A 15,372-nucleotide genomic window follows, 5' to 3' on the forward strand; every position below is an offset into this window, starting at 1 on the left:
CATGTCCTTAGGCAAAAAGAAGGCTGACATCCACAAAGGAGACAAGGATCAAGCTCCTTCTTTGCTTTTGGACATGCGCAGTGCTCCTCTGTTAGGCCTGTTTCACACGTCAGTAAAAAACACAGACGCTTTTCACTGACGTGTAAAAAATGCATATGTCCATCCTTGTGCCGTGATTCACAGCACACGTCGGATATCCATGTGCTAGCCGTAATCCGTGATCTGTCATCCGTGATAGCACATGGACATATACTCACTTGTCCCCACTCCTGCTGTCCATGGTGCTGAAGTCTTAGGGGTACTTTGCACGCTACAACATCGCAAGCCGATGCTGCGATGCCGAGCGTGATAGTCCCCGCCCCCATCGCAGCTGCGATATAATTGTGATAGCTGCCGTAGTGAACATTATCGCTACGGCAGCTTCACATGCACTCACCTGACCTGCGACGTCGCTCTGGCCGGCGACCTGCCTCCTTATTAAGGGGGCGGGTCGTGCGGCATTACTGCGACGTCACACGGCAGGCGGCCAATAGGAGCGTAGGGGCGGAGATGAGCGGAATGTAAACATCCCACCCACCTTCTTCCTTCCGCATAGCCGACGGGAGCCGCGGTGACGCAGGTAGGAGATGTTCCTAACTCCTGCGACTTCACACACAGCGATGCGTGCTGCCGAAGGAGCGAGGAACAACATCGGACCGTTGCGTCAGCGTAATTATGGAATTTGCCGACGCTACACCGATGATACGATTATGACGCTTTTGCAATCGTTAATCGTATCATCTAGGATTTACACACTATGATATCGCCTGCGACGCCGGATTTGCGTCACTTTCAATTTGACCCCACTGACATTGCACCTGCGATGTCGTAGTGTGCAAAGCCCGCCTTAGGCTCTGCTGTGTTTCCGGTCACCGCTGACCCCGCTGGAGCTACTTCCGGGTCAGCTGTGCGGTGCATAAATGCATATGCATGAGCATAATTAGCCGGCCTGGAAGCAGTAGAGAGCAGCGGCTGAAGACAGCGTCACTGGAGAAGGTGAGTATAAAAAGCTTTTTATTTTCAATGTCCATGTTTTTCTGGTACGTGTTTCACAGATCACACCATAGTTTGGTTCATGGGACATCAGTGATACCAGAAAAAAACGGACATGATTCCGTGCGGAGACCCATTGATTTTAATTTGTCTACGTATGTCCGTGATTCTAGTACGTATAAAAACTGTCACATATAGTTAGGTCCAGAAATATTTGGACAGTGACACAAGTTTTGTTATTTTAGCTGTTTACAAAAACATGTTCAGAAATACAATTATATATATAATATGGGCTGAAAGTGCACACTCCCAGCTGCAATATGAGAGTTTTCACATCCAAATCGGAGAAAGGGTTTAGGAATCATAGCTCTGTAATGCATAGCCTCCTCTTTTTCAAGGGACCAAAAGTAATTGGACAAGGGACTCTAAGGGCTGCAATTACCTCTGAAGGCGTCTCCCTCGTTAACCAGTAATCAATGAAGTAGTTAAAAGGTCTGGGGTTGATTACAGGTGTGTGGTTTTGCATTTGGAAGCTGTTGCTGTGACCAGACAACATGCGGTCTAAGGAACTCTCAATTGAGGTGAAGCAGAACATCCTGAGGCTGAAAAAAAAGAAAAAATCCATCAGAGAGATAGCAGACATGCTTGGAGTAGCAAAATCAACAGTCGGGTACATTCTGAGAAAAAAAAGGAATTGACTGGTGAGCTTGGGAACTCAAAAAGGCCTGGGCGTCCACGGATGACAACAGTGGTGGATGATCGCCGCATACTTTCTTTGGTGAAGAAGAACCCGTTCACAACATCAACTGAAGTCCAGAACACTCTCAGTGAAGTAGGTGTATCTGTCTCTAAGTCAACAGTAAAGAGAAGACTCCATGAAAGTAAATACAAAGGGTTCACATCTAGATGCAAGCCATTCATCAATTCCAAAAATAGACAGGCCAGAGTTAAATTTGCTGAAAAACACCTCATGAAGCCAGCTCAATTCTGGAAAAGTATTCTATGGACAGATGAGACCAAGATCAACCTGTACCAGAATGATGGGAAGAAAAAAGTTTGGAGAAGAAAGGGAACGGCACATGATCCAAGGCACACCACATCCTCTGTAAAACATGGTGGAGGCAACGTGATGGCATGGGCATGCATGGCTTTCAATGGCACTGGGTCACTTGTGTTTATTGATGACATAACAGCAGACAAGAGTAGCCGGATGAATTCTGAAGTGTACCGGGATATACTTTCAGCCCAGATTCAGCCAAATGCCGCAAAGTTGATCGGACGTCACTTCATAGTACAGATGGACAATGACCCCAAGCATACAGCCAAAGCTACCCAGGAGTTCATGAGTGCAAAAAAGTGGAACATTCTGCAATGGCCAAGTCAATCACCAGATCTTAACCCAATTGAGCATGCATTTCACTTGCTCAAATCCAGACTTAAGACGGAAAGACACACAAACAAGCAAGACCTGAAGGCTGCGGCTGTAAAGGCCTGGCAAAGCATTAAGAAGGAGGAAACCCAGCGTTTGGTGATGTCCATGGGTTCCAGACTTAAGGCAGTGATTTCCTCCAAAGGATTCGCAACAAAATATTGAAACTAAAAATTTCTTTTTGGGTTTGATTTATTTGTCCAATTACTTTTGACCTCCTAAAATGTGGAGTGTTTGTAAAGAAATGTGTACAATTCCTACAATTTCTATCAGATATTTTTGTTCAAACCTTCAAATTAAACGTTACAATCTGCACTTGAATTCTGTTGTAGAGGTTTCATTTCAAATCCAATGTGGTGGCATGCAGAGCCCAACTCGCGAAAATTGTGTCACTGTCCAAATATTTCTGGACCTAACTGTATGTACCAGAATCACTGATGTATGAAAGAGGCCTTAATGTGTATACAGAGCTGGTTAGGCCGGGTATTATAAAGGAATATACAGATTCTGGTGGTTTGGAGGGCATGGCAGACCTGTCAGATTCACTTTAAGAGGTGAATAAAAATGTTAGAAATTTGTAAAAACAAAAAACTAAAATTAGCTTGAAATGCCACTTTACAAAACCCATAACATTTGTATTTTTTTGTCGATTGGGCTGTATAAGGGCTCGGTTTTGCATGGTAACCTGATATTTTTAGCCATACTATTTTAGGGCAGATACAACACTTTGATCGCTTCCTATTGCATTTTTTGTGGAGTTGCAGCAACCAAGAACACATCATTCTGTCATTTAGATTTTTTTCTCTACAATTTTTACAGATTTGGTTAATACATTTCATGTTTGCATAGATTGATCTTTTCTAAACATGTTGATACCAAATAAGTGTATTTTTATATTTTTTTTACAGATTTTTATTGTTAGATGGGGAAAAGGGGGTGACTCGAATTTTTATATATTTAAAAACTTTTTTCTTTACTTTGTGAGTCTTGAACCTGAGATTGTCAGATCGCTGGTACTATGTGTAGCAGTACCGGAGTACAGTGGAACCTTGGATTACAAGCATAATTGGTTCCGGGAGTCTGCTCTTAAACCAAGTTACTCTTATATCAAAGCGAATTTTCCCATAGGAAATAATTAGAGTGCAGGCAATTCGTTCCATAACCCACAAATATTTACTGTATTTATACAAACTTACTACAGTTATACAAAATAATGTACTGTATTCATATAAAATTATTACAGTATGCTAATACAAAATACTGTTCAAGACAGTGAAAAAAAACATATAAAACTAAGTAAACTGCACGCTAGCTTACAATAGAATTGTTGGTGTGCGGGAGGTACACTAGAGAGAGAAAAAAAATTATATATAAATATGATAATCTTTATTCTAGTAAAGTACACAAAAAAACAAAACCAAAATCAATTCTCCCCAAAATAAGGCCAGAACTAAGCCAAATGTGGGATAGGAATACTTCACAGGCAATTACATTACAGTACAAGCAATGGGCTGTACTGGTTAGCAGAAAGAACGTACAATACTGTACCCACAAATACAAATCGATAGGCATGCTATATAATATATACTGTACTGTACAATGGTATACTGTATACAGTAAATATATACAGAAAGTTACCTCCTGACCAGGTTAGAGTGCGGTGAAAGGACAGAACCGTAAGTGTGCACGGTGAGTATTTGCAAAGCACTGCTCTTAAACCAAGTTACAAGTTTGTAAAAAGCTTTGCTTGTCTTGTAAAACGCTCTCAAACCAAGTTACTCTTAATTCTAGGTTCCACTAGTGAAACCCACTGTCTTCAATGATGCCCAGCTATAGGCTGGATGTCACAGAGGAGAGCACGAGGGTGTTCAGTTAGCCCCCCGCTATCATAGTAACCCATCGCCTCCCTGAAATTGCGTTGTAAGGAAGCTGATGGCAGCCCACACTAATGTCCAGCCAGATTGCAGCGCTTAAAGGGAACATGTCAGGTCTCCCATGCCCTCCCACCCGCCAGCATTTATCTATTTATTACTGAATACCCTGCCTAACGCGCCTTCTATACTGCTCGACACCTAAACACATATTGAAAAAAAGTCTTTATAGTGTCCTTTTTCATATGTAAATTAGCTCTTTGACTAGTCCATGCGGCCTTAGTTCCGCAGACTAGTCGTCCCTCTCCACATGTTATCACAACCCTGGTGAAACTTTGTACCTATGCATCGGGAGCAAGAGTCCCATTGACCAGCACCTCAACCCTAGAACTGTGTGCACAGCATTAGAATTATATTAATAAATTGTTCTGTCCATTTTCTTCAATTATATCTTGTGTAAATTATAAATTTTGTGTTAAAACAGTATTTTAGTGGAAAAAAAAATCACATCTAAATGTTATACAGTTTTGTGAATCACAAAATTTCAATATTGCTAATTCTGTTCTGAGCCCTGCAGTTTGTCCAAACAGGGGTTTCTGACCACATGTGGAGCATCAGCGAGCTCAGAAGAAACTGGGTAACAAATTATGGGGTCCATTTTGTCGTGCTATCCCTAGTAAAACATTTAGGGCTAAAGCAACATTTTAGAGGTTAAATTAATTTTTTCGTTCATTCCACTTTGGGACATCTCAGAGATAATACACTTAATGCTTTGTATATTCTGGCTGTCCACAATACCTGAGGAATGGCTTGTTTCCCTTTTTCTTAAGGCCGCTTTACACGCTGCAATGTATCTTACAATGTGTCGGCGGGGTCACGTCGTAAGTGACGCACATCCGGCATTGTAAGGTACATTGCAGTGTGTGACAGGTACGTGCGATTGCGATTGAACGGTAAAACGTTCATCGCATACACATCGTACCTGTCTCTAGAATTGCACGTCAGATTGTTCATCGTACCCGGGGTAGCACACATCGCAGCGTGTGACACCCCGGGAACGATGAACAGATCTTACCTACGTCCTGTGGCTCCCGGCCCACAATGCGGAAGAAAGGAGGTGGGCGGGATGTTTACGTCCCGCTCAGCTCCGCCCCTCCGCTTCTATTGGCCGGCTGCCGCGTGACGTTGATGTGACGCCGAACGTCCCTCCCACTGTAGGAAGTGTACATCCGCCGCCCACATCGAGGTCGTATGGGAGGTAAGTATGTGTGACGGGGGTTAATCGTTTGTGCGGCACGTTCAACAAATTTAACGTGCTGCACATACGATGGGGGCGTTGCAAATCGCATACGATTTCGTATGTGAAATTGCAACGTGTAAAGCAGGCTTTAGGGATTTAGAATGTGTATATATATATATATATATAATATATTCTTCTTTTATATCAGTTGGGCAAGTGTGCAATTTCTTTTCACAGAAATACTCTTTTCTGCAAACAATTTTTATATGGGGAAATATTTTCCCAATGGTCCCTGTGATCTACAACCTTTTTTCTAGCCGTCTCTTACAGCCTTCTAGGGACATCTTGTGGTCCTTCACTGGTATTGCATTTTCCCAGTACATTTTGTGAGCATATTGTGTGTGTGTATACTGCTCAAAAAAAAAAAAAAAAAAAAAAAAATATATATATATATATATATATATATATATATATATATATATTTTCTTGGTAGTTGTCTTTTGTACTAAATTGTCAAAATATATTCCTGATTTTTTTTTTCTTGCCGTCTTATAAATATAGCTTTTCCAAGTGTATATTGGTGCGTACATATGCTTTATTTACTGTGGATGATTTGATCCGGACTGTTTTTTTCTTTGTGACTATTTTCATTTTTTACCTGTTTTTATAATGATTTTCAAGAACAATTCATGCTTATTCCTATTTTATTTGGCCGATTACTTGCGTTTTTCTATGTCGGTGTTCCTAGTCTTTCTAAATAAGCCTTCTTTATAGTGGCAATCTCACATGTAGAACAGAGCGAGCGGCTCCACTCCACTTCCACTTCTTTATAGTGGCCATACAGTGGGTTGAAAAAGTGTTTGTCCCCTTCCTGATTTCTAATCCTTTTGCATGTTTGTCACACTTAAATGTTTTAGATCACTAGCCAAATTTAAATGGCTGCCATGCAGCCTTTAAACAAATGTTATTGTCCAAGACAGAAGTCGGTACAGTAAATGGAGCTCGAGTGCGCACTACTGCGCATACTCGCCCTCTGCTCAATTCACTTCCGGAGCAGGCTGGACAGTGAGTGAATGTGGCCGAAGCCAAATACACAGGGATTTGCTGATCTTTAGTTGCTGCAAATCACCCTATTATCATTCATCAACACTTGCAAAACACTGTTTTAAGTTAAAGTAAGTGAATTTCAGGCAAAAATGTAATTAGACAGTAAAAGACACATAGTGGGATTGGGGTAGGCGGCTGTGTTAGAGATTAGATTTACCTAACACAGTGAATAATACTGAACATTCGCTATAATCTGGAAAGTTTACTTTGAAACTGGAAATATAAACTAATATTAAGAATATTAAATATTCTTTACAAACTACAAAGAAGTAAATTGGAGTGTCAAAGAATGGTGGGCCTTATTGCTGCTCTATAATAGGACTACCCAAATCCCATTTTAACGGCCAGTAAGTGTTCAAGTGCTGACATTGAGCCACCTTCTAAACACAACCAAAATTAATTATTTTTGAAAGTATATTACAGATCGCTATCTACAATTGAAGAACTTCATGGTTTGTCCTTCCATTATTGTCTCTCTTTATAGATTCCGAAAGATTTTCCTGTGCGACTGAATACATCATCCTTTGGGAATCTTATACCACAGGTAAAGATTATTTTGCTCAGTAAAGAATGGTTCTAGCCAACATAAATAACACATATATAACAAGGAGCTGAATAACGAGCAAGACTATTTCTGCCATACCTTTGAAATCTATGATGTAAGAATATTTTTGAGAATGGTTGAATTTTTGAAGATATTACTCAAGATATCTAAAGGTTTGACCCATCTTTTGTGACCTTTTTCAGGGCATATAGGGTGTACAGGAACAGCAGTTATGTAAAACTGTGAGCCATTGCACAAAATTTTCAAAATGACACTTAAAATCTTTTAGCATCAGTTTTCCTATAGTACATAATTGGAAAATGGTACAGATTTCATCATAGTATCATAGTTTTTAAGGTTGAAGGGAGACTCTAAGTCCATCTAGTTCAACCCGTAGCCTAACATGTTGATCCAGAGGAAGGCAAAAAAACACCCAATGTGGCAAACAAGTTCCAATGGGGAAAAAATTTCCTTCCTGACTCCATATCCGGCAATCAGACTAGTTCCCTGGATCAATACCCTGTCATAAAATCTAATATACATAACTGGTAATATTACATTTTTCAAGAAAGGCGTCCAGGCTCTGCTTAAATGTTAGTAGTGAATCACTCATTACAACATCATGCGGCAGAGAGTTCCATAGTCTCACTGCTCGTACAGTAAAGAATCCTCGTCTGTGATTATGATTAAACCTTCTTTCCTCAAGACGTAGCGGATGCCCCCGTGTTCCAGTCGCAGGCCTAGGTGTAAAGAGATCTTTGGAAAGGTCTCTGTACTGTCCCCTCATATATTTATACATTGTGATTAGATCCCCCCTAAGCCTTAGTTTTTCCAAACTAAATAACCCCAAGTTTAATAACCTGTCTTGGTATTGCAGCCCACCCATTCCTCTAATAATCTTGGTGGCTCTTCTCTGCACCCTCTCCAGTTCAGCCAAGTCCTTCTTATATATTGGTGACCAGAATTGTACACAGTATTCTAAGTGCGGTCGCACTAGTGACTTGTACAGAGGTAGAACTATATTTTTTTCATGAACACTTATACCTCTTTTAATACATCCCATTATTTTATTAGCCCTGGCAGCAGCTGCCTGACACTGTCCACTAAAGTGAAGTTTACCATCCACCCATACACCCAAGTCTTTTTCTGTGTCTGTTTTACCCAGTGTTCTACAATTAAGTACATAATCATAAATGTTATTTCCTCTACCCAAGTGCATGACCTTACATTTATCTACATTAAACTTCAATTGCCACTTCTCAGCCCAATCCTCCAATTTACATAAATCTCCCTGTAATATAAAATTATCCTCCTCTGTATTGATTACCCTGCCGAGTTTAGTATCATCTGCAAATATTGAAATTCTACTCTGCATGACCCCAACAAGGTCATTTATAAATATGTTGAAAAGGGCCCAATACTGACCCCTGTGGTACCCCACTATGAACTGAGACCCAGTCCGAGTATGTACCATTAATAACTACCCTTTGTTTCCTATCACTGAGCCAGTTTTTAACCCAGTTACACATATTTTCCCCTATCCCCATTATTCTCATTTTATGTACCAACCTTTTGTGTGGCACCGTATCAAAAGCTTTTGAAAAGTCCATATACACAACATCCACTGCATTTCCCTGGTCCAGACTTGAACTTACCTCTTCATAGAAGCCGATCAAATTAGTTTGACAGGATCGATCCCTCATAAACCCATGTTGATACTCTGTCATAAGGTTATTTTTCTTGAGATACTCCAGTATAGCATCTCTCAAGAAACCCTCAAGGATTTTACCAACCGTAGAGGTTAAACTTACCGGCCTATAATTTCCCGGCTCAGTTTTTGTCCCCTTTTTGAATATTGGCACCACATTTGCTATGCGCCAGTCCTGCGGTACCGACCCTGTTATTAAGGAATCTGAGAAGATTAAAAATAATGGTCTATCTATCTATCACAGAACTCAATTTCTGTAGTACTCTGGGGTGTATGCCATCCGGGCCCGGAGATTTGTCAACCTTAGTGATTTCGAGGCGGCGGCGTACTTCCTGCTGGGTTAAGCAGGTAATATTCAAGGGTGAATTTATGGTACCACTGGTCATGTCATCTGCCATGGCATTTTCTTGTATAAAAACCGTAGAAAAAAAGTCATTCAGCATGTTGGCTTTACCCTCATCCCCTTCCACCATTTCACCAAGACTATTTTTAAGGGGGCCAACACTATCGCTTTTCAGTTTTTTACTGTTTATGTAGTTAAAGAATATTTTAGGATTATTTTTACTTTCTCTCGCAATGAGTCTCTCTGTCTCAAACTTAGCTAACTTAATTTGCTTTTTACATATTTTATTTAATTTTCTATAATTATATAATGCCTCATCACTACCTACCCTCTTTAATTCTTTTAAGGCTTTCTGTTTTTCTTTTATTGCTTCCCTTACAGCTCTATTTAGCCATAGGGGTTTCCTCCTATTTCTAGCATGTTTGTTCCCATAGGGTATATTTTCTGCACAAGCCCTATTCAGGATGCTCATAAAAGTCTCCCATTTGCTTTGTGTACTTTTATTACTTAGTACATCATCCCAGTTTATTGCACTAAGATCATCTCTCAACCGTTTAAAATTTGCTTTCCTGAAGTTTAGTGTCCTTGTAGCCCCTCTACTAGACATCTTACTAAAGAATACATGAAAACTTATTATTTTGTGATCACTATTCCCCAAGTAACCACCAACTTGTATATTTGATATGCGGTCTGGCCTATTGGTTAGTACAAGGTCAAGTAGTGCTCCCCCTCTTGTGGGGTCCTGTACCATTTGTGAAAGGTAATTATCTTTCATTGTTATCAAAAATCTATTTCCTTTGCTGGAACTGCAAGTTTCTGTTCCCCAATTTATATCAGGATAGTTAAAGTCCCCCATAATAATTACCTCTCCGAGACTCGCTGCTTTATCAATTTGCTTTATGAGGAGATTCTCTACCTCTTCCATAATATTCGGCGTCTTATAACACACCCCTATCAGTATTTTATTATTCATTCTCCCCCCCCTTATCTCCACCCATAGGGACTCTACATTCTCAGTACCCTCACATATGTTGTCACGCAGGATGGGTTTTAAGGATGATTTTACATATAGACACACACCTCCCCCTCGCTTATTTGTACGGTCATTCCTGAATAGGCTATAACCCTGTAAATTAACAGCCCAGTCATAGCTCTCATCCAGCCATATCTCTGATATCCCCACTATATCATAATTTTCTTCCAACAATATTAATTCTAATTCCTCCACCTTATTTGTGAGGCTTCGGGCATTAGTGTACATGCACGTTACGTATGACTCTGTACCTGTATTCCTGCTTACTGTATTAACTGTCCTAACCCTTCCCCCCGTACCACCCCCAATTTCATTACTTGTGCCCTGGTCACTATCTGCACTACATTCCCCTTCTATAAAGTGAATACCCTCGCCCCCCATTCCTAGTTTAAACACTCCTCCAACCTTCTAGCCATTTTCTGCCCCAGCAGAGCTGCACCTTCCCCATTAAGATGCAGCCCATCCCTAGCATAGAATCTGTAGCCAACTGAAAAGTCGGCCCAATTCTCCAGGAACCCAAAACCCTCTTTCCTACACCAATTCCTGAGCCACCTGTTAACCTCCCTGATCTCTCTTTGCCTCTCTGGTGTTGCTCGTGGCACAGGTAGTATTTCCGAAAATACCACCTTTGAGGTCCATGCTTTAAGCTTACAAACTAATTCCCTGAAATCATCTTTAAGGACCTTCCACCTACCTCTAACGTTATCATTTGTGCCAATGTGTACAATGACCGCTGGGTCCTCCCCAGCCCCTCCCAGTAATCTGTCAACCCGATCAGCGATGTGCCGAGCTCGAGCGCCAGGAAGACAACACACTGTTCGGCGATCCCTGTCTTTGTGACAGATTGCCCTATCTGTCCCCCTAATAATTGAGTCCCCCACTACCAGTACCTGTCTTGCCTGCCCTGCACTCCTATTCCCCCCCTTACTGGAGCAGACACTCCTCTGGCGTTCAGAGGTCATGCCTTGCTGCAGCAATGCTACCCCTGTAATGACATCCCCCTCATCTGCCAAGTTTGCAAACCTATTGGGGTGTGTCAGTTCAGGACTAGCCTTCCTAGCACTTTTCCCTTTACCCCCCTTTCTAACTGTCACCCAGCTACCTACCTCACCGTCCTGCCGCTCCCTACTACGATCCTCCCCCACATCTGACCCAGCAAGCTGCTGCTCAGTGAGCAGCAGACTCCTTTCCACATTGCTAATGCATCTCAGAGTTGCCAGCTGCTCAATTAGATCCAGTATCTGGGCTTCCAAATGTGCAACTTCCTCACATCTCGAACAACAGTATGCACCCTCGAACGGCTTTTCAAGGACTGCATACATGAGACAAGATGTACACTGGATCGCATTAGCAATAGTGGAGCACATTTTCTAATGGGGATAGCACTAAACAAATGTTAAGTAATTAAACAACTAAATACAAACAATTCTACTCACACTTACTTTTGCTCACACTTTGCTCACTCACGCTCACAATGAAGAAGACAGGCTAAAATTCAGGTTTTCAGAAGTCTTCCTTCCGGCTGTAACGGCCAAAACCCGGTTCTCCTTGAGCTCGCGGTGACTCTTCACTTATCCCAGAAGGCACTGGGAATATGCAAATTATCCTCGCAAGACTCCTTCCCTGGCTTAGTAAAAGAAAAGTTTGTAAAAGAAAACTTGTCGTCTTATTCATGCTCCCCAGTAGACAGGTTCCCCCTAGTTTGAACAATGCTAATATCTTATACAACTATTAAAATCATTTGTATATTGAGTCTAGATGGGATCTGAAGAAATAATTTGTAAATTATACTTTTATCATTATTATTCACAGATATCAAAGATGTATCCAGATATGCTGATGAAGCTCAAGATCTCATCACCTTCTGCCCCTTTCCTGACCATGAAACCAGAAAATGTGACCATCTCACCAGTTTTGGATATTCAGGCCTATGCAATATTTCCAAATTCATCTCTCGCCCCTCTTTTCCTTTTAAACTTGGTACGTAAATCATTGTCAGTCCTTGTAGTAAGGGAAAGTTTCCAATGGAGAAAATGTTAGCCTGAATCTGTTTTGCTGACCATACATGAAGCTGAACATCTCATCTGCAGGGAGCATATTATGGGCAAACTATCAACCACTGTGTCGGACCTCCCTCCAGACCCATATGTTAAGATTGAGCAGCAGTTCGATACATCTCATGTGTCTTACGGTCACAATATTTTGACACAATGTAGCACCATTGATTGACAGGAAGAAGAAGCCATTCAGCATGAGGATGTCATTGGTATAAGACCTGTATTACTGAGCTCCACACACTGATTGGCTGTCCAAGTGCGCCTCTCTATAGCATTACAGATTTTTCATTTTTTAGAATCTGTGGAGAATAACATTTGGAAAACTGGAACAATTTACATATTTTTTACAGAATTATTGTCTCATTGGGCTAAATTTTTTAAATTATATATATATATATTATATATATTGTAAGTTGAGGAACCCCATTTTAAAGAGCGCTGTTCACTATAATATTTTATTTAGCAAATAGATCCAGTATGCTCTAAAATTAAGAAGAAAAATGCCACAGACTGCATTTCCCACCGGTGCCTTTGCTCCATTCCCTTTAAAGCAAATCTATCACCAGATTTCATAATACAGACTGAATACATTACTAGGGAGATATTTTAGACTTGATCAGGCAGTTGTATTTACTATGAGAATCCATCTCAGAATGGCTGTGTAATCCATTATGAAAGTTTAACTCAATCTCCCACCTAGCTCTTTTGATGGTCCACCAGTGTCCCTCCTCTTTGCTGAGATCTCACACTACTCAGTACAAGCTGCAGCGATCTGGTTAGGTGGAGATTGATTACATTTGGACTCATGAACTATTTCAATCTATGGCCGGACTTATAACTGCTCATTCTAACTTTAGGACTATAGAGACAATCTGACTTGGATTTTCAAAGTAAGTTGTAAATCTGTTGCCTGATCACTTTAAACAAGTCACGATGCTCAAGGAACTATTAGTGCACTTTTTGTTTAATATTTCAGGCATGTCTGACTCTTTCCTTAAAGGGCTTCTTTACTTTCAAATATAATTTGCATCTGACTGCATTCTGTTTAAAAAAAAAAACAAAACCATATTGAACCCACATTCACCATGTCCAACAGTGAGCCTCCATCGCTTCTGCCCTCCAGCTGTGGCATTGGCTACAGCGCTAATGTCGCCTTAATAGCATGGCAGCCAGTTAGTGAACTCAGGTGCTCTAAGAGGGAAAATCCAGTGTAGACTGAACGTCCAGCTCCGAGCCACTGAGCTCACTGTTTGGGTGCCCCATTATCAATGTGAAAGGGAAGCTATGGGGAAATATAAGCGCAATAGAGTTTTATTTGATATAACTCAGAAAGTAAACTGCAGTTTTTCATCACTCTGAAGGGTCGTGAATCACACAACTATGATCTGGCACAAAAATGTATCACAGCTGCTGCAGAATCCATAGGTCAGAGGATTAGTGTCGAAATACGAGTTTTAGTGGAATCTCCATGCTGCTGTGTTGATTGTAAGTAGATGCCAAATGCACAGGGATGTTGGAATGAATGTGGTTTTAATTGACGCGTTTTGAAGTATTCTCACTTCTTCCTCAGGATAAAACTGAATGAGAGTACTTCAAAACGTGTCTATTAAAACGACATTCCTTTCAACATCCATGTGCATTTGTCTTCTTCTTACGATCAACACAGCAGCGCGGAGATTCCACTAAACCTCTCATTTCGACACACTGTCAACGTGACACTAACACTGCGGCCAATGCCAAGACACCGGGAGCGGCAGTGGAGACTCACTGTTGGTGGACTTACTAATCATAAATACAGCAATGGGTTTTTTGCATTTTTTTTTTTTAAACAAATTATATTTGAAGAATTAACTTTTTATGTAATGTTATATACTTGATGCTTATATCACAATTTAAAGGGTAATACTACCTGAGAAGGAACATCGTTATAGTTGATACATAGATAGCGATCATACCTGGCCCCAAGGACCATCTGCCATACAAAGTGTTATAAAAGGAATATGGTTGATGGGGACCCTGTTAAAGTTTTTACATTGGGACCCAGAGGCATCACCTTACACCCTTGTCTGTATATTGGGTCTTATCATAGGTTTTCAACCCTGGGAGCTTAGGCTACTTTCACATTGCGTTTCAGTGGCTCCATTGGGGCATGTGTCCGAATCCCCGCCCCTCCCCCCACAAAACGTGTTTCGGACGTATGCGCCGACAGGGCCATTGAGTATAATGGAGCAGACAGAGCAAGCGTAGGCTCTGTCTTGCACTATTTTCGGGTGTATACGCTTTTTGCAGGCGGACACCCGAACATAGTCTGCTACGTCTGGGCATCCGCCTGCAAAAAGTGTATAGACCCGAAAATGGTGGAAAATAGAGCATACGCTTGTTCTGTCTTCTCCATTATACTCAATGGCCCTGTTGGCGCATACGTCCGAAACACGTTTTGTGGGGGGAGGGGCAGGATTTCGGACGGCTGCCCCAACAGAGCCACTGAAATGCAATGTGAAAGGGGCCTTACAAGTGAAAAATGTTGCATCAATGGAAGTAATAAATAATGAGAGCTTCGGAATGAATGTCTTGGTGTGATATCGTGGTGTCAATATGCAATGGTTCTGGTTACTTGTAGTTTATTTGTTAGTATACAGTATATGAGCGCGTACCAACATGTAGAAGATTTTGAAAGGATTACTTTTTTCATTCTATCTTCACCAGTCAGCAGATGCTGTGGCAAAAGTGGGAGTGAACTCAAGCCGGATTGTGGGGTACCTGGAACTGAGCAGGTGAGCACTAAGAAAAATGTATTTTTATTATCTCAGGTAAAATAGTAATATTGGTAATCAGGAATGGTGATAAAATTGTTAATATCTAGATCAATTGCTTTAATTTATTTACAACTTTTCAACATTGATGATCAAACACGTGAGAAAGATCAGCAATACAGTGCTATCAGCATCTGTATATTTATCCTCTTTATGGTAGGCTGAAGATGTATACCTATAAGGATCGACAATGAT

General features: G+C 41.0%; 1 protein-coding gene across 1 annotated transcript in view; it reads left to right on the forward strand.

Annotated features, from left to right (window-relative positions):
* LOC142310074 (bactericidal permeability-increasing protein-like) overlaps positions 1-15,372 on the forward strand; it is a 115,555-nt gene that overhangs the window by 94,502 nt on the left and 5,681 nt on the right. Inside the window, exons 9-11 of the mRNA XM_075347541.1 lie at positions 7,164-7,223; positions 12,120-12,287; positions 15,071-15,138. Of these exons, the coding sequence (XP_075203656.1) occupies positions 7,164-7,223; positions 12,120-12,287; positions 15,071-15,138 (296 nt within the window). The remainder of the gene's footprint in view (positions 1-7,163; positions 7,224-12,119; positions 12,288-15,070; positions 15,139-15,372) is intronic.

The sequence above is a fragment of the Anomaloglossus baeobatrachus genome, chromosome 5 (assembly GCF_048569485.1).
Source record: "Anomaloglossus baeobatrachus isolate aAnoBae1 chromosome 5, aAnoBae1.hap1, whole genome shotgun sequence".
In the NCBI taxonomy this organism is placed as follows: Eukaryota; Metazoa; Chordata; class Amphibia; order Anura; family Aromobatidae; genus Anomaloglossus; species Anomaloglossus baeobatrachus.